Source organism: Nannobrachium achirus, assembly GCF_963921795.1.
Source record: "Nannobrachium achirus genome assembly, chromosome: 1".
In the NCBI taxonomy this organism is placed as follows: Eukaryota; Metazoa; Chordata; class Actinopteri; order Myctophiformes; family Myctophidae; genus Nannobrachium; species Nannobrachium achirus.
Window position 1 is genome coordinate 65,889,631 of NC_137810.1, and position 24,975 is coordinate 65,914,605.

At 41.5% G+C, this 24,975-nt stretch overlaps 1 protein-coding gene across 1 annotated transcript in view; it reads right to left on the reverse strand.

Moving 5' to 3' along the window:
* Positions 1–1,212: 1,212 nt before the first annotated feature.
* Positions 1,213–24,975, reverse strand: part of LOC308293473 (nardilysin-like) — a 65,816-nt gene continuing 42,053 nt past the window's right edge. Inside the window, exons 18-33 of the mRNA XM_080736011.1 lie at positions 22,614–22,737; positions 22,330–22,416; positions 20,835–20,954; positions 19,905–19,956; positions 19,152–19,302; positions 18,071–18,198; positions 17,183–17,345; positions 16,319–16,350; positions 16,067–16,205; positions 14,080–14,127; positions 13,780–13,832; positions 6,942–7,025; positions 5,187–5,270; positions 4,600–4,723; positions 4,241–4,330; positions 1,213–3,263 (exon numbers count right to left, since the gene is read on the reverse strand). Coding sequence (XP_080592137.1) covers positions 3,033–3,263; positions 4,241–4,330; positions 4,600–4,723; positions 5,187–5,270; positions 6,942–7,025; positions 13,780–13,832; positions 14,080–14,127; positions 16,067–16,205; positions 16,319–16,350; positions 17,183–17,345; positions 18,071–18,198; positions 19,152–19,302; positions 19,905–19,956; positions 20,835–20,954; positions 22,330–22,416; positions 22,614–22,737 — 1,710 coding nt within the window. The 3' untranslated portion in view covers positions 1,213–3,032. The remainder of the gene's footprint in view (positions 3,264–4,240; positions 4,331–4,599; positions 4,724–5,186; positions 5,271–6,941; positions 7,026–13,779; positions 13,833–14,079; positions 14,128–16,066; positions 16,206–16,318; positions 16,351–17,182; positions 17,346–18,070; positions 18,199–19,151; positions 19,303–19,904; positions 19,957–20,834; positions 20,955–22,329; positions 22,417–22,613; positions 22,738–24,975) is intronic.

Below are 24,975 nucleotides of genomic sequence, written 5' to 3' on the forward strand. Positions count from 1 at the left end.
AGCTGATGTGCACAGGATAATTATACTGTACATAGCGGTCACTGCTATGGTGTACTGTAAAAAATAATAAGCCTATCATAAGCTTCATTCTGGCATGAATTACGTCAGCACTACCGTGTGTTGGACAAAGATAACAAACCAACAAAATCCTTGAGTCAAAGCTACTCCCTGTCAAATATTACACCACTACAAGTTAAAAGAGCATGTCACCCATTTTCAACCTTATCTTATATATTTGTCTGTCATTTTATGTCTCAATGAAATTAGTACAAAGGATCCCAATGTAAACAAGCTATAGTGCTTTCTTGGGTTTAAATCCTATTAGTAGACAGTGTATGGGAACTGTACTGTCCTGTGCTTTTCCTATGCAAACTGCTAATGAAGTATTCAATCAATCAATCTTAATATAATTGGTCCTCACTAATGCTCATTATAATATGGCAACATTTCTTTCTACTCACTCTGTGTCTAAGAGGAGGGCTGGGGACAGTTCATGAATCTGCCGACCATTGACATCATGGACGGGGATTTCAAGTAACTGGAAAGTTAGAAAATAGATACAGTACTGTATGACCATTGGTTCTATGTTCTATGTGAACCCTTGGTGCATAGCAGCCATGTTGGAAAGACATTGGGCCACTTCCTTACTTCACATGTGTTAGCAATGATAAGCTACTAATGAAGGCTCTGTTCCATTCTGGTCAGAGTCAGGGTGTTGATATTGTGCATGTTGGCTCACTGGAAACACTCTGTACACCAGTGGGTCTCAATGTGTGGTCCAGGGACCCTCATGGTTTCTTGAGAGCATTCCAAATGGCCCCTTACAGGTGTGTGTAACTGAGTGTACTTATGGACCTGTGAAGGAAGTAAGGAAGAGGCCCAATTTCATTCCAGTGTGACTGCTGTGCATAGAGCCTCCAGCAGGTGACCAGTCTGCTCTACGGTCCTGTCTGACTGAAGCAAAAACTGACAAAACGAATAAAGTATTAAAACAAATCAAACCTCTGAGATGATAATGTTATTACAACCAAGTCATTTATGAAGTTTTAAATGTCTCTTTCAGTTGTAATGGAACGGTAATGATCACTGAATCATCACCTTGGCATCAAAGCTCATACATAGGATGCCATGTGACAAGAAGGAGTAGGAAACCAAAGGTGAATAAGCTACAGATGGTTTTAATAAATATGTACATAATATTAAACAGTTGAGAACATGTCAACAGTTCAGTGGTTATGTTGTTTAGGGTGGAAAACACTGTCTGTACAGTCATAATTACAGTGCTTCTGAACAGGTGGGTCGGGACCCCAAAACGTCCAAACAGAACTACAGTAGGTCCTTCAATAGAATACAGTAGGGATATCATATTAGAGGTATGTTGGTTAATGTAAATGATATTTTTCTTGGTTAAAATAAGTTTTAAATTACTCTATATTCCCATAGAAATCATTGTTTTAGAGTATTGCTTTAGTAAGTGCTCTTAGTAAACAGGTCTCAGGTTAGGACAGATACAGGATGAACAAGTGAAATTGGACATGATGAAACAAATAAATTAGCAGCCAAGATTGGAACTGGAGTATAAGCTAATAAAAGATCTTTGTGGTGTTCTCTCTCCTGATTGGATGACATTTTGCAACCCACCTGAAAATATATTTTCTGTTTACTAAAGAGCAGGAGAGACGGGGAGACCCCTGTTACTGAACAAACACTCTATAGCAATGATTACTAGCACAATGCAGAGGTGTAACGTTTCTAATAGGGCTACAACTTAATTAATCAGTCGTTAATGAATCATGAATGGCCTAATTATGGCCATTCCAGGCTATGACAACTTGTGCAGAGTGGGGGGAATTATGGGATGTACGGGTCAGGTCATTCTGCGCAGTGCGCATGCGTTAATTGTGGTACTTTTCTTAACCAAATTAATTAAATGAATTGACAACCCAAGTTTTTGTTTTAACCAAAGACATCGCTTTCAGCAACCTTGCTCTTCTATTCAACATCACCTGTAAAAACACTGGCCGTCATTCTATAAACAAATTAATACTTCTATGGACAAACATCTTACAGTATGAACATGCATACGTATCCTGAATCCTGAAATGATACAATATTAATGTCATGAACACAAAAGGGGCTTCGTCTCCTTGTTAGCAGGTTGTGATAGGAAGTCCATATAAGGTATGAGAATCTTTCCACTTAGCTTAATTAATGCTCGTTATCACCCTGAGTTACCATAGCGACCGTTAACAGGAAATACACTGGCAAAAACACAGATGATGTCTTCACTGCTTCCTTCAGTTTGTCCTAACTACAGTGGTTCATGTGACATTCATTTTAATGCCGTCAGACACAAAACCTTGCATCTCCTGATTTATTTTTATGTCCGTTTTTCTTTTCCGTAAAGAAAAAGTGGGGTTCCGGGGACCCCCAGGGGTCCTTGAGATTATCAGGGTCCTTGACAAAATTGGTTTAGATATGGTCAGAGTCATTTTAAACACTTTAACCATATTTTATACTTTGGCAGTTAAAAAAGAAATCATGAAAACTAGTGCAAATCTTGTAACTCAAATCTTTGCTTCTGAAACCTTTTCAGAAGGGGGGGTCCACGACCAAAAGCATATTAATCTGGGGGTTCTTGACATGAAAAGGTTTGAGAACCACTGGCGTAAATGAATGCCCTACTGTACTTCGTCCTATGACAGTGTCAAAAGTAGCCAAAATTGCCTTGCAAAGTACCCGTTTTGGAGATGCAAGGTTTCCACCCGATTTTAGTATCTATTATGAAACAAACAAAAGGGGTTAAAAACAAAGAGAGAGAGAGAGAGAGAGAGAGAGAGAGAGAGAGAGAGAGAGAGAGAGAGAGAGAGAGAGAGAGAGAGAAGGTTGTTTCATTTGAACAAGAAGAGGTTACTGGTGTCGCAGCCAAAACGGTTCCCCCCGTTGCGGGAGCCGTTCCTCAGTTCCGGTGGGAACCCGTCTCACTGTAGGATCTTGTGGTAGGGTTGCAGGGGGAGAGAGGAGGTGAAGGATCACTGTAGGATTTTGTGGTAGGGGTGCAGGGGGAGAGAGGAGGTGAAGGCTCGGATGTCCGTGATGAGCGTGGCGTCCTGCAGGGAGGAAGAGGAGGCAGGGAGGAAGGTGAGCCTGGACACCTCCCCGTACGAGGAGGAGCGCTCTTCCTCCCCCCGCTGCTGCTGCTGCTGCTGCTCCTCATCCTCGGTGGGGGAGGTGTCGTTCTCCTCCACCCCGAAACCCACAACCTGACAACACACACACACACACACACGGAGGTTAGGCCTGGTTCACACAGCAATCGTTCGCAATGTGACAAAACTGGTTAGCGCATGCTGGCTGATTGTGTTCCAAGAGATTCTACTCTACGGGACAAAGAAAGGTAGAGTGTGCAGCTATGGCCTGTTTGTCACTGTCCAGTTTTAGGCAGATAAACACATTTATTGTAACCTGACTTTCGCCAGATGGTGGCAGCATTGCGTTGCATTGCTTTACCATCTGGGCTCGGTCCGGCAGAGTTGATAACACTCGTAAAGTCCCGGGCCGGACCAATCAGCGGCAGCTATGGGCGGGCTCTGAGCGGCTCTGAGCCAATAGAGTCTGATTGTTGGCACTCCCAGACTGTGACAGAGAGACGGCCATATCCAATCACCTGCTATAGAATTTGAAAAAATGGCCCGCCCCTTACATCGGTTCTGCCGGAGCGAGCCCAGATGGTAAGCAATGCAACGCAATGCTGTCACCATCTGGCGAAAGTCAGGTTACATTTATTGGCCATAACATAATAAAAGTGCAGTGAGCCACCCGACTGATCATTACACGCAATCACTTCCCGTGTTCATAGTTTCTTAAAGCATACAGTATATACTCCACAGTGATTAATTTGTTAATTTATTAGGGGCTGGTGCCCATGAATCCGACAAAGTCAGGCCCCCTCCGAAGCCCTTTTCTATATATTATTCATGAAATATAATTCATTGATTTAAGCGTATAATAGCCCCAGAAAGCTAGGCCAAATAACAGCATAAGGGCTACCGTTTCCACATTATATAATGCATTTAATAATCATGTAGCAATAGAAGAATGCTAGTGTTATTTATTTATTTTAGCGGTCAATTAAACATGGTTATCGTGAATCGGCCGGTATAAGGTTATATCCCGGCTGATGGAAACCTTAACACACACACACACACACACCAAACAAACACTAGTGCTCATGTCTTACGTGCACACTGAGCTTCCTGCAGGAGGAGTCTCTGTGTTCCATGAACCAGGAGAGAAGATGTTCCTTGGTGATCTGCTTCAACGCTTCAATCTACACACACACACACACACACACACACACACACACACACACACACACACACACACACACACACGATTAAAACACGACACCAGTGTTACATTGTTTTTCTTTGCACTCTATGTACTCTATTGTTTATTGGCTAGAGTCCATGACATTTACTCTGAGCTTACACTTTATAAGTCACTCTGGATAAGAGCGTCTGATAAATGCCATTTCTGCCAATTGTTCTGTGTGTGTGTGTGTGTGTGTGTGTGTGTGTGTGTGTGTGTGCGTCCTACCTCCTTGCCGAGGCGGTCAAAGATGTACTGCTGAGTGACGACCTCGAACCAGTTCCTGTCCACCTCCTCTCCCAGGTGTGTGTCCTCACACTCCTTCAGCTTGATGAGAGCTGTCACCTGAGTCCTGCAACCAACACAGTCACTCTCACCAACTCTACAAACCTTGTTCCATCTCCCTCAGAACTACTACTTATTTAAGGAAAGGGAAATAAAACATGTAATAGAAACCTCTTATCTCCATATTTTAGCTTGTCATGTTTTTTTTTTTTTTTTGTAAATTCCTACTTGATCATACTACAGCGTCAAACAAATGTGTCATAAGCAGCAGATCCACAAGCTCTAAACACGTCACTTCATGCCGGGTTTCGAGCTTGTAGATCTGCAACTAGTTCTGACGTGGATCTACTTCTGAGTAAAATATAAATAATACATTCAAAATCAAAGAGATTTCTACAAGTGATTGAAATGTCAATCTATCTGAATTCAACATACTTCACTGGAGTGAAAAGTAGAGAATAGTGTCAGTGAACAATTATCGTTCGCACGCACGCACGCGCGCACACACACACACACACACACACACACACCTGAAGGCCTCCTCACTCAGGTTAACCATCTTCTCTCCAAAGTTCACCAGGAACTCTTCAATCTTGCCTTCTACAAAGTCCGTACTGAGAGAGAGACACACACAGTTAGCAGAAAACACATCAATGACAATAAAAGGTGCAGGCACGTCGGACAGTGAAACAATAAACAAAACAAAAACCACACAAACTCTCAAATGGAATTAAAAGCCAGGGCGTACAGGTGTGTCTTCAGACGAGATTTAAAGATCTGGATGGTGGGGGCCAGTCTGACTTGGGAGGGGAGTGCGTTCCATAAGGTGGGACCTGCGACTGAAAAAGCTCGGTCGCCTCTGGTCTTTTTTTTTTTGTCTTTTGGTGCCTCCAGATTCAACTGGCCCGTGGAGAGCAAAGACCTTGGGGGGGTTGTACAACTCTAAGAGTTCTGCAAGGTATTGGGGTGCCAAACCATTTAACTCATACAGGGCCAGATTTCCAAAATATGAATATGAATGTGCGCTTATAACGCCAGGAAATAGCTATTTTGTATCCCCCCAGACCACCTTAACCAGACCACCTTAACGAATGCACGTTCAGCATACCATACCACCAGATGACCACTAGAGACCACCATACACCATACACTGACATGGTCCCATGTTAAGCCTGTTTAAATCCACATAACAGGATGAGATGCTGACTTGGTCCTCATTGACTTAACATGGACGGGCCGCCGGTCACCATTTCAGCTCAATACTGTTCAATTCGTGCTTGATCGTCTCAAACCACCATTGGTATGGGCATCGGGACGTATATAGATGCCACACAGAAAGTTTCAGAATCAAAATCCGACCTAGTGAAGCTACGTGAGGGTCGGATGGTTGCATTGAGGCTAACGCTAGCAGAGGCCTGTTGTCAACAGGAAGCCCTGGTTTAAAGGTGACGTCATAATCGTATCCTTTTTTTTCACGGTTTACGTGTGGACATTAGCTGAGGTAAGCTAACCATTTCGCTCCGTCTATAAACACATATTAAAAGCTTAAACAATGCTTTTATATAAAAGTCGCTCCGAGTCGCTCGGCACCAAACGCCATAGTGAACTAGTCGCTCGTAAAGTCGCCCGGCGCTAACTGAGTTAATGATTTAAAAACAAACAATAGGATCTTAAAATCAATTCTAAAGCGAATAGGGAGCCAGTGAAGAGAAGCCAGCACCAGTGTTATGTGGTCACGCTTGCCGCGCCGCAGCATTTTGGACTACTTGTAGCCGTGCAAAGGATGCTTGGTTTAAACCAACATAAAGTGCATTACAGTAGTCTAAACGAGTGGAAATGAATGCATGGATGACACGCTCAAAATCCTTAAAAGAAAGCACAGACTTAATTTTAGCGAGCAGCCTCAGGTGATAAAAGCTGGAACTGACCACAGCGCTTATTTGTTTATCCAGTTTGAGTGCATTGTCCAACTTGGCACGCAGGTTGGAAACAACTGGTTTAATATAGGGCTGCATGGAAGTTAGCAGGTATAACACCGGGGCCATTGGGTCCAAACACTATGACCTCGGTTTTGTTCTCATTTAAACAACAACATTAAAAGCCAACCAAGCCTTTATGTCATTTAGACAGTCAAGAAGAGGAGTCAAGGAGCTGTTGCTTTTCTTTTTTAGGGGCATGTATATTTGGGAATCGTCCGCATAAAGATGATACGAGATGAGATGTTTATTTTTATAGGACAGCATCCACAGCATCACATTCATGTTGTTCACAGTGGGTGAACTCACTTGAACTTGGTGGCCTGTGTCTCCACGGTGACGGAGAAGCCCAGCACCCCGGAGGTGTTGCGACAGGCCGGGTACACCTGGTACCTGCAGGACACAAGGGTCAGAGGTCAAATCACTGCTTTCATCATCATCATAAACTATCAGTGAGCATACTGTAGTCATTGAGTGAATTCAATTATAATCATCGGAGCTCATCTGTTTGAATCAGGGGTGTCCACACTTTTTTCAAAAGGGGCCATATTTGAAAATATGAAAGTACCTTAGGGGCTGACTATAGTGCAATATGTAAGCCATTTACCATGAGAGGGAGTGGGTTGTTGGCTGATTTACCACTGTTTCAGGGTTGTGGCACGAGACAACCCATGACCCTCGAATGGTAAATTGCTTTTCTACCACTTCCACCATATAAATGAAAGAAAAACACAGTTGTAACTTGCAAGGTTATTTAGTTGCAATCAACTGCAACACAACAGTGGGCGGGGTCCATGAGCCAACTCAAGGTTGTTGACTGATTTGCCACTGTTTTAAGCCAATCAGAATCAAGTATCTGAACATATGACAACAAAAAGTGGTAGAACAATGTTTTTTTTTCGTTGGCAGAGTATTTTTCTCCACATGCTATTATAGTTACAGTCTTTTGTTCAAAACCAAACGTACCCATGTGTGAAAGGGATTCAACAAAAGAATGAGACAACACAAGGACCTGTTTACTGTAAATATATATTTTAATTTTCTATTCCTGATTTTTGACTGTTAATTTCTTTTTCTTTTTTTGCATAGTACTGTATATCACTGCTATTTAATGTCTCTAAGAATTGAGTACAACAGGACCCCAATGTAAACAAGCAATAGCGCTTTCTTGGGTTTAAATCCTAATAGTAGACCTTGTATCTGTACTGTCCTGTATTCAATTAATCAATCAATCAATCAAAGGAACAAGCGGTTATGAATCCTCGGGCCGATCTCTGGACATACAGTACATGTCTGGTTTAGACTTTGAAAAGCTTAAAGTTCAGCATCAGAGGAGGAGCTTGTTGTAAGACACTACTGAAACCAGTACAGGCACATCATCAGTTCCTGTGTACTGTACAGTTTCCTCCTCTTTGATAAAAAAACAACTATCAAAGACCCCGCACTGCTGCAGAGGTATTCACCACACTCAGGCAGTGAACAACAATCAGCGGAGAAGAGATAGCGTCTCCTCCAGGCCTGTACGAACACCAGTCTTCATCTAACATGGGCAAATGCTTCCTCTTCAAACCTTCATCGCGTTGGACATTTCTGCTTCTTGCAGCTCAGATTCTACACACCGGTAAGGCTGCCCTTTCATGCCCTGCTAATCATCTTATTACACATACAGTAGAACAGTTGGCAAGATATTTAGTAGGTCGGGCTACAGTACATCCTGTAGTTATTTTATTCTGAATGCATGTAAACACCAAGCTATGAAATCATACAGGAATCGATCTGGGTGGAAATAGAGATGCATTAACCCATTTAGGCCTAGAATTATTGAATGCTTTAACTATTGAAAAATAGTAGATATGCAAGCTCACAGCGCGGCACCGAGTGCCGCGCTGCGAGCTTGTAGATCTAGTATTTTTTTTTAAGTTGTGAAAATGTGTGCAAATCTTTGAATATATAAGCAAACGTTTGTAACTAAATATTTTGAGATGGGGGCCCGTGGACAGATTTTGGGGGTCCTTCACATGAAAAGGTTTGAGAACCACTGACATAGTAGTCTCTAAATAACAGACTAACTGATCTCCAGTTATGTGAAAAGGACCTTTTCTTTGACGATGGCCAGCCAGATTGCTGACGTAGAAACATAGGTTTTTCAAAAAACCTTAGAAGGATTCAAAAGACACTTATAGAATCGGGTCAAAATTCTAATTTTCACAATAAAAAATAAAAAAAAATAAAGAAAATAGCAGATCTACAAGCTCACAGCGCGGCACTCGGTGCCGTGCTGTGAGCTTGTATATCTGCTATTTTTCAGTAGTTAAGCATAAAATAATAATACACAATAATGTGTTCTGTATGCATTTTAAGGCTGACACTATGCACTTACGACACACAGTGCACTACAAGAACATGACATCACTACATAAACGCAAGCACAGTGAAAGACAACAGACTGTGAATATTGTGTATAAAATGTACACTTGAGGCATTTAGCAGGATTGGTATCCCCATTAGAGCAGACTATTACAAAGTGCAAGACTGGAGTAAATGTCACTCTCTTAGCCCACACCACATCCACCACCGCTCTACCCACCCAAGGAGCACCCCATTTCCTGTTCAGGTCTTCATAGTTGTTTTTCTTTTCTTTTTTTTTCTTGCTTTTCAATCCAGATTTGTATGCCATTCTTCTTTATTATTGCTTATTTTTTCTTGTCTGATGATATGCGAAGCGCTTTGTAACTTTGCTTTAAAAAGGATCAATAAAATAAAAGTAAAATTAAATAAAAATCATTAAATTATCATCATTATTTAACATTGTTGTCATTGTTGCCTCCTACTGTACATACAGGCTACAGCTGGACAGAGAGCTTGAACGGAACGCAGGGCCAAGACATCATCCTTGAATTCCCATTGGGGAGAAATGGATCCATATCTATAAGTTCTGTTGCACTGTATACTGGATCCGGACTATTAGACAACAAAAAGCTCCATGAATGTCCGTTCCTAACTCACTGCTCAACAGACCATGCCTGTGTCTTCAACAACGCATCTAGGTCTGCCTTTTTCTGCATCACAAAGCTGACATTCAACCATACTGGACAATACTGGGTTGCTTTTTACACCGCAAACAGTATTGACTTGCTTGAGAGCAGGAAAATATCTCTGACGGTCCAAAGTGACAACAGAGGCCAAGGTATGGGCATGGGCATGTCTAAATTCTAGATAAATGTCATTTAGATTTTCACACATCGTTTCTTTTAAATGCTTTGATTGAGTTGCATTAAGAGACAGAGATAGAGAGAGGGTGTGTGCACTGCATATGCATCTGTGTGTGCACGCGTGCACATGCATGTGACTGTACATGGTATGTTTCCATACCACGTGGATTTAAAATGTAGTCAAATCAACGCCAGCTAAAGTTATCACAGTAATGCAAATCCAATCCAATATATTGATAAAGCACATTTTACAAACACAGGGTTTCCAAAGTGCTGAACAGTAAGTCCATTCACATTATGCCTCAACCCCAGAGACCCCATACAGACAGTTAACATGGGACTTTACTCTGAATGGCAACAACACGCTGTACAGGTAGGTATTTTCATGGTATCACACTTTATTATTACAAAACTCTGAATGTCTTCCTGTACAGGTCCAACGGATGCTCCAACTCAGACTACGACTCGCATCACAGAGAATGACAGCTCTGCACCAGAGGCAGAGCCTGTCACGATGATCCTTATCCTCATGGGGGCGCTAGCTGCAGCCAAGATAGCTGGACTGCTGTCCTGGCTCACCTGGAGCCACTGGAGAGAGGGCGAGATCATTTAGCGACCTACAACCGGGTTGCAACGTGGTCGGTAGTTTTCAGCGACCGGGCCGGAAAATCACCAACCGGGACGCTAAATCCACGGACCGGGTCGCTAAAACTACCGACCACGTTGCGACCCGGTTGTAGGTCGCTAAATGATCTCGCTCCTACTGGGCCACTGTACAGCCACAGGTAGGGACAGACCTGCTATTTTCAGAGCGCAACAAAGCATAAAATGACTTGTCTTTTAGTTCTACTGGATCTCTTCTCCACTAGTCCCTCCCTGACATTTTAGTCTAGTTTTTATTTGTTGATGAAATTGTCAATATATTTAGTCACTGCTCCGGTGTGCCCATCGTGGCCATCTGAACAGCCATCGGCTGGGTGACGCTGAAAACTGAATTTCCCCCATGGTATTAGCACAGGACTGGGAAAAGTACAAAGTTGCATGGGTCCACATCAGTGTTCCGACGGGCCGGTATTCCGACACTAAAACTAACCCTAACTCTACGCCTAACCCTAACCCTAACCCTAACCCTAACCCTAACCGTACCTCAGTAACTAACCTGCCGACGCTAGTCGGTAACCGTACCTCAGTAACTAACCTGCCGACGCGGGTTCGGAACAGCGGCCCGTCGGGATAGTGAGCTGACCCCCATCCGTATACAGTACCTAATTCATGGGTTGCATTTGTAGTCCTAAAGGGCCATGTTGAGGACCAACACAGGTTTTTCAATTTGTCTGATTGGCACTCAGAACACCTGTGTTGGTCCTCAACATGGCTGGTGTAGGACTACACATGCAACCCATGAATAGACCCACACACAATCACATGTACATTGACCAACTTATTTGAATGGCAAGGTCTGAACATTGCCTCTTTAGTCTATTTTGTCAGCCCCAGTGACCTGAGAAACCACATCGACAAACACATGCCTGGGTTAGACACTGTGTTTCTGCTCGCTGTGCATTCTAGTACTGCAGTATTTTAATGCTAAACTGGTCCAGGAGAGACAGCTTTGTGGGTGAAAAGAACACAATATAATCTATTTGTTGCGACCGTCAGGTCGCAGTTACTATCAAAACATTCACCGGCTGTCTGTCAGTCCCTCTGTCTGTCCATCACGTTACGTCACACTTTTTGCCCTACGCTTATCTCCACCACTGTTGCCCCTATTAATGCAAAACTTTGCACACACACTCCTTGGCTATCAAATCACAACCTCCGCCCCTGATTTTTCACATGGCCCTGTTCTAGCGCCACCATGAGGCTGCTCTTTGCTGACAACATTAATGGACACTGCTCCTACAGATCTTGCCTAAAAAGAAATCATGCAAAGTGGTACACATTATCTCGCAACTCATGTCAGCAACATGCATCTGTACCATTTCCCATAATCCCTCCTGATAGGCTTCGATTGCCTTCTAAAGTTTGCTGGATTGCTCCCTTTTCAAAAGAAATCTGCAAATCATGAACACCACATCTCCTGATTAGGGAGTCTTATTGGTATTTAGACTGCGTGTGTTGTGTGTACTGCCAAACACCAAAACCATACAACAGACACATAAAGTTACAGAAACGTTCCAAGGTGTGTTCTTGAGTTGACCACATCACTACCTTTTACTGACGACCTATAATCGAAGAAATTACCTTTCCTGAATAGTTTTCTTGTTTTTGTCTTTTGTTTAGAGAAGTAACACCAAAACCAGCCCACTTCCACAGAGCTGGTGAGACCCCTACAGGAGGACTTAGAGCCCACGTTTCCCGCTCAACACTCTCTGCTGACAGGTGCTGCCCCCAGCCCGTAGGAATACATGCAGTGATATCACCCTCCCTGTCCAGCTTCGCTCCCCTGAATTGTGTTCGTATAGACACTAGACAAAGCCAAACACACCACAGTGGATTTGAAACCCGCAACCTCCATGGTGGTGGGTAGGAACTTTATCACTGCACCACCTGAACGCCATCTCAAAAGGACACTTTGAGAACATTAAATACAATATACCTGTGTATATATATATATATATATATATATACATATATACAAAAACTGTCCTGAATCCTGATGCTTTATTTTTCACTGATTGCATCTACTGTTGGCGGTGCCACTTGTGACACACTGATATTTGTGACCTTTCGACAAAACTCGAAAGGTCACAAATATCATGTACAGAGATCATATGTTTCAATGCATACAGAGAGAGGTGATACAGAGATATGTGTAGGAGGTGTGAATGTTTGGACTCATTTCGTTGGTTGATAGTACAGTATAAGAGCAGAAACAATGAAGATGGGTTTTAACAGAAATACATGTTAATTTTTCCATTTAACTGACAGTTAACACCAGACACAGTACTGTTTAACTGCAGTTTTACACTGTGTAAATAGATCCAACTTCGCTTCTGACAAATGTTCAATAGACAAACATTACATTACTAATCTGTTTTATGCCAGATATAGTCTTTTACAATCCATTTTAAAGTCCTCCAGATAGTTTTTAAGTCTCTGAATGGTTTGTTCCTCTCTATGGCACTGAGTGTCTTTAATTTAATGTTCTCTTGTGTACCTTAATCAGGTCATGACACCCCAAAATAATCATATATGAACTGGGCACCCCCCACCCTGACAAGCACTGGGAATTGTACGAGTTAAAAATAACGCCTCTTTCTTATATTATTTGACAATATTAAGGCTTATGGGTTTCACTCTATGCTATGAGGGCTGCTGGGCTCTGCTGGGCAAACTGTGGCATTTCTGTCTAATAGAACCCATGGAGAGTCATTTTTCAAAATGAGCCTAGATGTTATTTAGTGCGGAGTTATCCTTCCCAGTTCTCCCAACAGTGACATTCTCTGTTATCAACATGTAGCTAAAATGCTAGCTCACTGAATGGCTGCCACGAAACCATTTGCAGTCAGATCAGACCCAACTCTATATTCACTGTGACTTTGTGTTGTTAAAGAAACACTTTAAAATATCGTCACTGTCATGCATGCGGTTTGTAATAAGTTACAAACCCAAGAAACGTGGACTCAAAGTGGAACAAAAATATTGACAAGGACTTATAGGAGGATTGTATTCAACAACATAAACATACTATTAAGCTGAGGACCACACGACTCCTGTCATGTTTTGTACGTCTCCCCTCTCTCTGCCCTTAGTTTTCCTTACGCTAATACTAGTTAACAATTTGTACTGGATAACAACTCCTATTGGCTAACAGGCTGGTAGCAGTGAAGTAATTCACACTATCAGTAATATTGATATCAAACTGTGGTTATGTGAAGTTGTGAGCAATAACATGTTCATAACAGGAGATAAAAAGATAATAGAGCACTGACCCCAGCGTCTCCTTCGTCCTGAGGAAGTCAAAACATGGTTCCTCCATGTGCATCTAGAGAGAGATAGAGAGAGAGAGAGAGAGAGAGAGACACAGAGAAAGAGAAAGAGAGAGACAGAGAGAGAGAAAGAGAGACAGGGAGAGAGAGTGAGAGAGAGAGAGAGAGAGAGAGAGAGAGACAGACAGTAACTTACATTACACGTTTTATACATTTAACTGGGAATAAAGTAACTTGTACCTTGAGTATAGTAATCCTACAACTGTAACTTTAACATAATATTTTTTACTGGGAGATACTCACCACCAACAGCTCCATCAGTGTGTGTTCCCTCAGATTCTTCAGTCCTGACTGCAACACACACACACACACACACACACACACACACACACACACACACACACACACACACACACACACACACACACACACACACACACACACACACACACACACACACACACACACACACACACACACACACACACACACACACACAGATTAATAAAAAAATAAGCACGCATACAGTACATGTACATAATAGTTTCATCGGGCCTGAAAGAGTCCGACTGGGAACAAGCCTGTCAAATCTCTGTGACCAAGACCGACCTCGATCACCTTTTATTAAACCTGAACTGATTAACACATTGACCGCCATTTTAACATACCTCCGTACTCCCACCTGCCATTCGTCTCCATAGACTTCCATGTAATTGGGTGTGCACGGATCATGCACACCCATGCCTAGATAATGCACCACGTGTGTCCACATTGCTCACAGCTTTCAAACAAAAAAATCCGAATGGAAATCCGTTCAGGCATTCATGAGATAACAGCCACTATGTTTAACAAAGATGGCTGCCAAAATGGCTGCCATGCTTGAAAGATGGGGTTGCTATGGGGGTTAAACATGCAATTTCGCGATTGCTATCATGCCTACTCCATTTTTGGGGGTCAAAAAAAATTTTTGAAAAAAAAATTTTTTGAATCTTTTTTTTTTTTTAAATTCTCGGGACTATCGGGCCTGGCCGGGAAAGACATTGGAATAATCTCGGGACTATCGGGCCTGGCAGGGAATGAGTTAAAGCCTGACATTTTTGTAAACAGCAGCAGGAGAATCTAGCCCTATACCAGTACATCTCTAAACCTGGTAATACACATCATCATCATCATCATCATCATCATCATCATCATCATCATCATCATAACCTTTATTTAAACTCGGGAATACAATTCAGGGCAGGCCCTCATTTTCAATGCAACAATACTCAACAAAAATATACATTTACATAGAGCAATGTTAAAATATAATCACCAGACAGAATACTTAGAAAACAAAGCCATATTCAAGTAACTAAAAACAGATATTTAACACAAAATTAAAGCAGTTACAGTCTAGAACAAAAGTGTTAGAAACCATCATCCTGAATTAGCCTAAGGGTGGCAGTGAGGACTTCTGGAGCTCATTCCAAGCAAATGGAGCACTGATAGAACATTCTGCCTTGCCCAGCTCTGTATGAGCAAATGGAACTTTTGAACATCGGGACCTGATAGTAGACTACACATTAGACAGACAACGATGCCATGAGGTTACTTCTTCGTGTTCCTAGGTGGCATAGTGCCAGTCAGTTGTTCACTTCTGTTGGTGTGCCCATTTGTGAAGCACTATTAAGACAAGTCATGTATAATTTCATGCAGCGCTTGGAGGTGTCAAATAAGAGCATTATAGTTGGGCTAACAAACCCTACAAAGAGCTGTTACCGTGTCACCTCCAGGCTGCACAAGCACTGGTTCAACAGCTTGCTGCTGAGTGGATATTTTCTCATCTTTTCTATATGTCTGTTATTGTATGTTACATTTTGTGATATGGACTTGAAATAAAGATTATATATCGTCACTGTCTGGCCAAAACCTCTTCACTTGGCATAAATCAGGGATATTGAACACCGTTTACATCTGAGTGTTGGTTCAAATAATATTGAACCAATGGAAAGTAGTAAAAAGTGCTTGGGACAAAACCTCCACACTTTCTGCCAAACCAGCTAACTCCACCCGATTGGCCCTCTCATTTCTTCCATAAATATGTGCTATTGAACACCCTTTATGTCTGTGTGTTGGTTAAAATAATATTGAACCAATGAAAAGTAGTAAAAAGCTCCTAACTCCACTTGAGCTCATTTTCCTGAAAATGAACATTTTGGAGTTAGGAGGTTTTGACCCGACAGCAGAGATATAATAGTACCTGGTAGTACACATTAGTACACACCTGGTAGTACACATTAGTACACACCTGGTAGTAGACGGTGACCTCAGAGTTGGCGTCTCCCTTGTTGAGGGACTTGACTTTACACATGTGATGTTTCTGAGGAAGCTCCACCACCCGGAACAGCACAGGGACCTCTACTGACAGAGGCTGGTACTGCAGCTTACTGCCACCAGGAGGAAAACAGCATGAATGTGTTAAATGTCATGTTGATGATGATATAATTACTACTAATAATGTACACAGTATGATTTAAAGATGTAATAATGAAATACTTACTCTATGAAATACTGTAGAAACTCTATAGACTCCTGGAGAAGAGAGACACCAACGTGGAATTAGTTCACCCCAAAAATGACATTTTTTTTCCCCTATTGATTACTCTCACGCCATGGATATTTGAGATCAATAATATTTTTCGGTATTTGTCACATTCCTAAGACAAAAGTCGATTATAGTAAATTGACCCCCATTCCGATTCCAGATGTTTCATTTGAGGGGTGAACTACTCTTTTAACACTTGGGGAGCCAAACGCGTTCAGGGACGAGTTATGGCCACTAGATGTCACCCTGCCACAGGAAGTTATATCGTCGAGGGACGAGTCAACAAATAGTTAACTTTTCGAGACCGCAGCTTCCCTTTGCATGCCCTGAATCCATTACGTCACCCAGCCAGGGCAGGAAGCCCCCTGTCTCTCCCCACACGGAAGGATTTTACATGGCTTTAGATTCTACTTTGAAACATAAGAACGGCTTTATCTGAGAATGAGGTAAAAACAGCCCCATGGAGGCAGAGAGCTGATTGTTTTCACGGCGACACTTTACCGCGAATTTACCGCGATTTTTTTACCGCGAGTTTCGCGAGCGTTTGTAAACAAATGGAGTACCTCCTCAATCTTCTCTGGACACGCACGTGCACACGCACGAAGCTTGCGGGGCTCATCAAAACATAACGTAAGTCAATGGTGGCACCAGCAACAGCTATAAATGTTATAAACCTTGGCCGCCCATGTGTTAACAGACAGCAGAGAAAACTTCAAATACAAGTCTGAATGAGGAGGGTGTGTGTGTGTGTGTGTGTGTGTGTGTGTGTGTGTGTGTGTGTGTGTGTGTGTGTGTGTGTGTGTGTGTGTGTATGCTCACAGCACTAGTGAAGTTTCCCTGCACCAGGCCTTCAGTGTACATCTCAGCCTTCAGGGCGTTGACGAAGGCGAGCAGATGGTCTACGGTCAGACCCTTCATGATGGCCTGGTACTTCTGAATGACTGACCATCTGCAGTGCTCCAACACCAGCAGACGGACGTCCCTGAGACACAGAGAGGAGGGAGAGAGAGAGAGAGGGGGGGGGGGGGGGGGGGGAGAGAGAGAGAGAGAGAGAGAGAGAGAGAGAGAGACACAGAGAGAGAGAAAGGAGAGAGACAGAGAGAAGGGAGAGAGGGAGGGAGAGAGTGAGAGGAGAAAGACAGAGACAGAGAAAGAAAGATGTTTTAACATGTATTATGTACAGCACTTGTTCACAAACACTGGGTCGGGACCCATTTGTGGGTAGCGGACAGTTTTTTATGGGTCCCTTAATCTTTTATTTCCTATTTTTTTTTTTTATTATTATTATTATTTCAAAACATTTTCAAAAAACATTCCCAAAAAAAGCAGTCATTTAATGAATAAATGAAAGAAGCAGATCTAAAAGCTCACAACAATGCGGTGCGTTGTGAGCTTGTAGATCGCAGATCGCTTGAGCTTGTAGATCGTCTATTGTCACTAGTTTGTGTCCCGGGCGAATGTCCAATTTCTCTTTTGGGTCACAGGCTAAAAAGTTTGGGATCCACTGATGTACAGTAACCAGTCATCATTAGATTCATGTTCAAGCCAACACAAATACACATTTTATATCAATCTGGAGGTTTGAGAACTACTGATTTAGAAGGCATTTGTAGAATCAGCCTGAGATCTTAATGGGTTAAATGTATTAGTTAGACTAACTGTTGCACCACTGTGTAGATAGATGTATGTTATCCCAGCAGGACTCACTTGCCCAGTCTCTCTGGTTTGATGAGGATGTTGAAGTAGGTTTTCTTCAGCTGCTCAGCGAACATGGTGAACACTCCGGGGTCCGCCGTGAAGTCTGCCAGGTGGTCCACGATCAGCTTCAGCAGCAGCTGAAACAAACACACAGTTTACTGTTTTGATACGGCTTTGTATTTCTGTGTGTGTGTGTGTGTGTGTGTGTGTGTGTGTGTGTGTGTGTGTGTGTGTGTGTATAATTCTGGCTTGCCATGTACTAGCCAGGGTATCTGGCATTGCAACCCAGATACTCCAGCAACTAACCATTAGGATAAGTTTCAGGTTTTTACATTTATATGTTAGGATTTGATTTATACTTAATTGTGCAGCGGTGTGTGTGTGTGTTGTGCACCAAAAACAACAGATCTACAAGGTCACAACTCGTCACAGCGTAACACGTGAGCTTTTGCTGAGTGTAAAAGGCCATTCACACTGTGCACTATAACTACGTATATAACTACATAAAGATCCATCTAAAAAAAAATGAATATTGTGTAAAAAAGCATTGCAGATGCCATAGCACCACAAATCATCACTGAGAGTGGAAACTTCCCACTGGACTTCAAGCAACTCTTGGCTTCAGAAGGCTGGCATTTCTCTATTATAAATCCTTGTTTAGAGTGGTCTCGTGTAATATTGTAATATTTTGAAATATGGACTTTTGATATTCATGAGCTGTATGCCATAAAAATGCTAAATTTTAACAAAAAAAGCTTTGGAATAATTCACTGAATGTGCAAAAATATATTAAAGTTTTAAGAAAATTTACTTTTACACAATATTACATTTTATTTAATGGATCTTTCAACTATATAAACAAAGTTTTAAATATCTATAAAAAATCAAGTGGATGTATATATAAAGTATATACATATACACATACAATGGTGAACGATATACAGACAGTAGTTATAGTTATCTTTATCGGTAAAGTGCTCAAAGGGAAATTGCAGGTATTACAAATGCATGCATGCGTGTGTACAATATGTCTGTCTGTCTGTCTGTCTGTCTGTCTGTCTGTCTGTCTGTCTGTCTGTATGTGTCTTACAGGTAGCTTGTGGTTGAATCCCTTCACTCTGATGACCAGGCCGTGTTCTCCTGCTATCAGCTTGTAATCCAGCTGGGCCACATCTGCCTCATAGGCCGGCTCTGCCAGGTTATGAGCCAGGATGTTTATGAAGATGTCAAACAGCACCAGGCTGAGGGAAAATCAACACAAGAGCAGATTGAGAAAGATTAAGAGTTCAAATACTGAGACTGAGAGACAACATGTTCGATCCAACAGTTCTGTGTATACGTAGCCCCTGTCACTACTGACCGCTACAATGCAGTAGTTAGTAATTGTGGTGTGTTCATTGTGTACACTGGAACAGTGTGCATTTCAATGACGAAAAATGTTCGCCGAATACTGTACTAAATATATTGACAATTTCGTCAACAAACAAAAACTAGACTAAAATGTTAGGGAGGGACTAGTGAGGAAGAGACCCAGTGGAACTAAAAGACAAGAAATTTTATGTTTGGTTGTGCTCAGGTGTGCATGTCGTGTCGCAGCGCAACGCATTGTGACCTTGTAGATCTGCTATTTTCAGCATGCAACCAAGTGTAAAATTACGATGCCATCAAGGCCTTTTTTGCAGACAAAATCAACTGTAGATTTGGTTGCCTAAAATCTTATATTTAGTCAACCAAAACTAGACCTTTCAGAGGACTAAAATGTGACTAAAACTAAATTACATTTTATTCAAGACTATGACATAAACTAAATCAAGATTTGCTGTCAAAATAGAGTAGAACGTACTTCTCTGGACTCTTCTGGATGACGGGGGACAGCAGGTTGAAGCGAGCGAAGCCTGCAGAACAAACCAGAGGTTGGAGAGAATATAATGGACGGTACGGTGAAGGAAGGCAGCAAAGACAAAGCAGAGAGAGAATGACGGGTGTCATCTCACACACGGTCTGGCCTGGTCACAGGTTGGTTACATCTGTCAAAAGCGGAGACCCCCACATGTACACGCATACCATCTACTTCTCGTATGATGAATAGCCAAAATACGCAATCTACAACTGGGCTCAAGGTTGACGCGGAAGACACTATCTTTCAAATGGATGGTGGCAACTAGACAAGGATTATTTTCTGATTCTAGAACACCCGTGGGCATCTTTTGAATGCTCCCGCGGGGCGGATCGGAGCAATGCAGAATATTCCGCGATTTTTCAAAGGTTGGTGAAGAACGCTCTGAATCCTGGCAGTCAATTGACAATATCTCTGCTGTCAGGCCGAAACCTCCCAACTCCAAAATGTTCATTTTCGGGAAAATGATCTCAAGTGGAGTTAGGAGGTTTTGACCGAAGGGCTTTTTACTACTTTTCATTGGTTCAATATTATTTTAACCAACACTCAGATATAAAGGGTGTTCAATAGCCCTGATTTATGCCAAAAAATCAAAAACCTCAAAAAAAGGAGTTAAGAGGTTTTGGCCAGACAGTGACGATATAATAACATGCTCAAAACAGGGACGCCGGGGTATTACAAGTGGATTGAAGCAAGTAGTGCAACATGTTGGGACTACCTCCAGAGAGACCTTACTGTATCTTCATCACACAGAATGTGTATTTAACTTTCTTCTAGCTGGCATTCCATTCTTATCTCATACCCAGGATCTGTGTATGTGTATGTGTGTACACGCGTGCACATGCGTGTGCCTGCAATGCGTGTGTAATGACGTACCTTTAGGGATCTTGAACTTGTTGTCTTTCTTGTACCACAGACATCCTCGTTCGTTGTTGACGATCCTGACAGGAACCTCGGTGTCGGGACAGTCCGACGGCTTCAGGGTGAAATCCGTGGCTGTACAAGAGAGAGAACTGATCTGTACGGGAGGATGTCAACGGTTTCCATGGGAGCGTCCCCATGTTACCACAGAACTAGCACTAAACCATAACCTCAAAGCTAACTCTAAGCTGAGGGAACATTATTTTAACCATCGTGTTTAGGGCTGTCACAATTATTACATAATCGTCTAATCGTGATTATTTGACCTTATCGTAATTATTTTGTCATAATCGTCATAATCGTGAATGTTGAAAAATGTCAGAAATAGTGGAAATAGCAGATCTAGAAGCTCACAACGCGTCGCATCGCGACGCGTTGTGAGCTTGTAGATCGGCTATTTCCACTATCAAAGTTATTTTTTAAGTAGTAAGTTGTCAAATATGTCAGTAATTTCTTTGTATGTTTATGTTTATTCAACTTTCAGCATGATCACAGATGTTTAAAAAAGACAGGTGCCATTAAAAAACACTGAATTATTTTGCTGATTACAATAAAAATCATAAAATCATAAAATGCATTTGCCTATCTAAAAGTCCATATAACCTATATTTAGGTTATGTGTCATATCTACCATGTACAACTTCAAAGCCTAAAAGCCAAACAGAAATGTAATTATTATTAACGACAAAAACACAATTAAATCGTTAATCGCCAATTATTTGAGTGACAATTAATCGTCATGTAAAATGTCATATCATGACAGCCCTAGTCGTGTTATAATCAAACAGAAAATGAGTCCACGGTACTCTTTACTATCAGGCTAATTCATAATAGAACAGTTCAAATATTACGGTTAGGGACATAATTCTTTTTTAAATAATATCTTCACTGTTCTGTTTGCACTCAATGTACATGATCCTTTACCCAGTTGTTTGTTGACTTTTATGACTTTTATTCTGACCTAATACTTATTCTGACCTAAAACTTTTTAAGTTTCTCTGGATAAGTGTGTCTTATAAATGCCTAAATGACAATATCGTCTCTATCGGATGGAAACCTCACATGTCCAAAACTGTTACTTGGATTCAAATTCAAAAATAGCAAAAGTAGCAGATCTACAAGCTAGAAACACGCCACAAATGAGCTTGTGGATCTGCTACTTTTGTGTGATGCTGACCTATGATCAAGTAGGGCGTTAATTTAGAAAAAAACAAAGAAAATAGAGATAGGAGGTTTCTGGCCAACAGTGATGATATACTTTATTGTAAATCTTGCAGAGGATCACTACAGATGCCACGGTTTCCTGTGGTATTGTGGCTTACTTGACTTGGATATCCACAGGCTTTGAGGAGACACGTGCAAAGGACACACTGAACAAAGACAGGATACACACGGCAGCCAAGTGGATGCATCCAAGTATTTAACGTTAAGTATGAGTGAGTCTTCATACCTATAAACTTGTTTTCTGCTGGCAGGTGGAGTCCAGGGTTCACATCAAAGTCTTGTCTCCAGCGCTGCATCCACTCCTCCGAGATATCTGACACACACACACACACACACACACACGCACACACACACACACACACACACACACACACACACACACACACACACACACACACACACAATTTAAATGATTAAATGTTGCACCCATATTGTGAAACTCCAGAGGAACGATGTGAACATTCAGTCCCCATGCGGTGATGCCCAGTGACAACCAGCTCCCTGCAGTACCTTCCATGCTGTAGCTGGTCCCAAACCAGCGCTCTCTGAGGGGACACTGGCCCTCGTGTTCTGGGGACAGCAGCAACAGATTGGCCCGCTTGGGAGTCAGCAGGGACACAGCCTCTGAGATCACCTACAGACACACACACACCGCAGCATGCACATTAAGAAGTGACTACACTGCAAAAATGAATGAACTAAGCAAGATTTGCAATCGTATATCTAGCCATAAATTCTTATTGGTCTAGTTTTAAAAATTATATTCTAAAGAAGATAAAATTGTACAAGATGATGATTTTTGTTTTAAGAAAATATTTCTTTTTTTTCTTACCATGATATTAGATCTTAAATTATAATATTTCACATTTACATCAAGTAAAAATTACCCTCTGAGACAAAGGTTGAATCCACAGTGTCACTTTTAAGAAAATGAGTAGCTCTGAGTACTTATTTTAAGTACCAAACTAGTAAAATACCCTATTGTCTTTATGTATGGATCTCAGTGTTTGATTAGGTCATATGGAAATACAATGACTACAATATGGGCATTCCCAGATATGGGGTTAATATTGATGACACCATATATGGCATATATGGATATGTCCATGTGCTTTGCCAGATATGGGCTTAATATTGATGACATCAGGGATCTCCATATATGGATATGTCCATGGGCTTTGCCAGATATGGGCTTAATATTGATGACATCAGGGATTTCCATATATGGATACATGGGCGTTGCCAGATATGGGCTTAATATTGATGACATCAGGGATCTCCATGCTGCATAAGGGCAAAAAGGGGAGTCCTACATCTTGGTCAGTGAGTCAGAGTGATGTCACAAGATCTGCACGGTTTCAGAGAAACAGCGACCGAAGGTCACAATAACTATTTTCACACTACATATTGGAATGAAAAATGTTGTTCAACATCACGTTTATTCACATTTAATTAAGTACAGTGGCTTTCAAATGGCAAGATCAGAGTACATGGAATAAAGTAAATAATAAAGCAAATATATAGAAATCCCACCTCAGCCAAACCTTTAAATATAACATGTCTCTCGAAGTGGTGTTCAAATACATCATTTTGGGGGACCTTGGCATGACAATGTTTGAAAACTAAGGCATTTGTAGAATCAGGCCCAGGTCGTATGGCTCAAGTCATAACGGGTTAATTACACCACACTCATTCCTTTTGGGTTCTTAAAGGAGTAGTTCACCCCCAAAATGACTTTTTTTCTATTGATTACTCACCCCATGGAGACGTGAATTCATGGAAATGTATTTTTTGTTTTTTTGTCACATTCCTAAGCCAATAAAGCCTAAAGCCCCCATTGATTCCGGTAGGGGACCCAAAGTGTCTTTGGGTCCCCTACCCCTACATTTATTATAATCAAATTATTGACTTAGGAATGCGATAAGGGTAATAATAATAATTATTATAATTATTATTACCCATATATATATATATATATATATATGGGTAATAATAATAATAATTATTATATATATATATATATATATATATATATATATATATATACATGAATTAGAGTCTCCATGGTGTGAGTAATCAATCATTTTGGGGGTGAACTACTCCTTTAATGGTAATTTTTCAGTGCAATTACGTCATCAATGTCATATGGAGCAAATAACGCAATTCAGAAATGACATAAATAAACAATACATTTTCTTTTTGTAATAGCCTGGGCATTATTTTAATGTATTATGTTAGGCTTATTTCCACAGGGCTTATGACGTAAGCACGTAAGCGCACGTTAAGCGCACGTAGATAGGCTATTTGAAAACGTCACATCCGCTTGACTTCATCATCATCATCATCTTCTTCTTCAAACTCCCAACCGCTAACCTATGCCGCTAACGCTAACAGCTGTGGACTTGGAGTGGAACCGAACGCACGCACGGTAAGCTATTATTCTATTATATTCTACTTTGCACACGAATGTTGAGTGCCATAAAACAACAAGACGAGGCCACAAGCCACAAAGCCTAATTTATATTTTGCACGGCGACGGTGTCGCACGCTGAAAATAACAGATCTTGCAGTGTTATACAAGCTCACAAAGCCGACCACGCTATGCACGGAGAGCTTTTAGATCTGCTATGTTCAGCACCGTCGTGCTGCTAAGTACTTAAACATGCAATTGCACCGTGTTTTGAACTTGTGTATGGTTCATTTTTATAAATTAGGGCTTTTGCCACGTTATCATGCAAAGTGGAGGGCCTGTTTATTATGATTTCAGGTTAACCTACAACAATAAAAGAACAATGATGATAAAAAAACGTTTTATTTTTACGATGAATAACAGAACAGTAAAGTTGTCAGAGTTGCAATTGGTCCCTCCTGA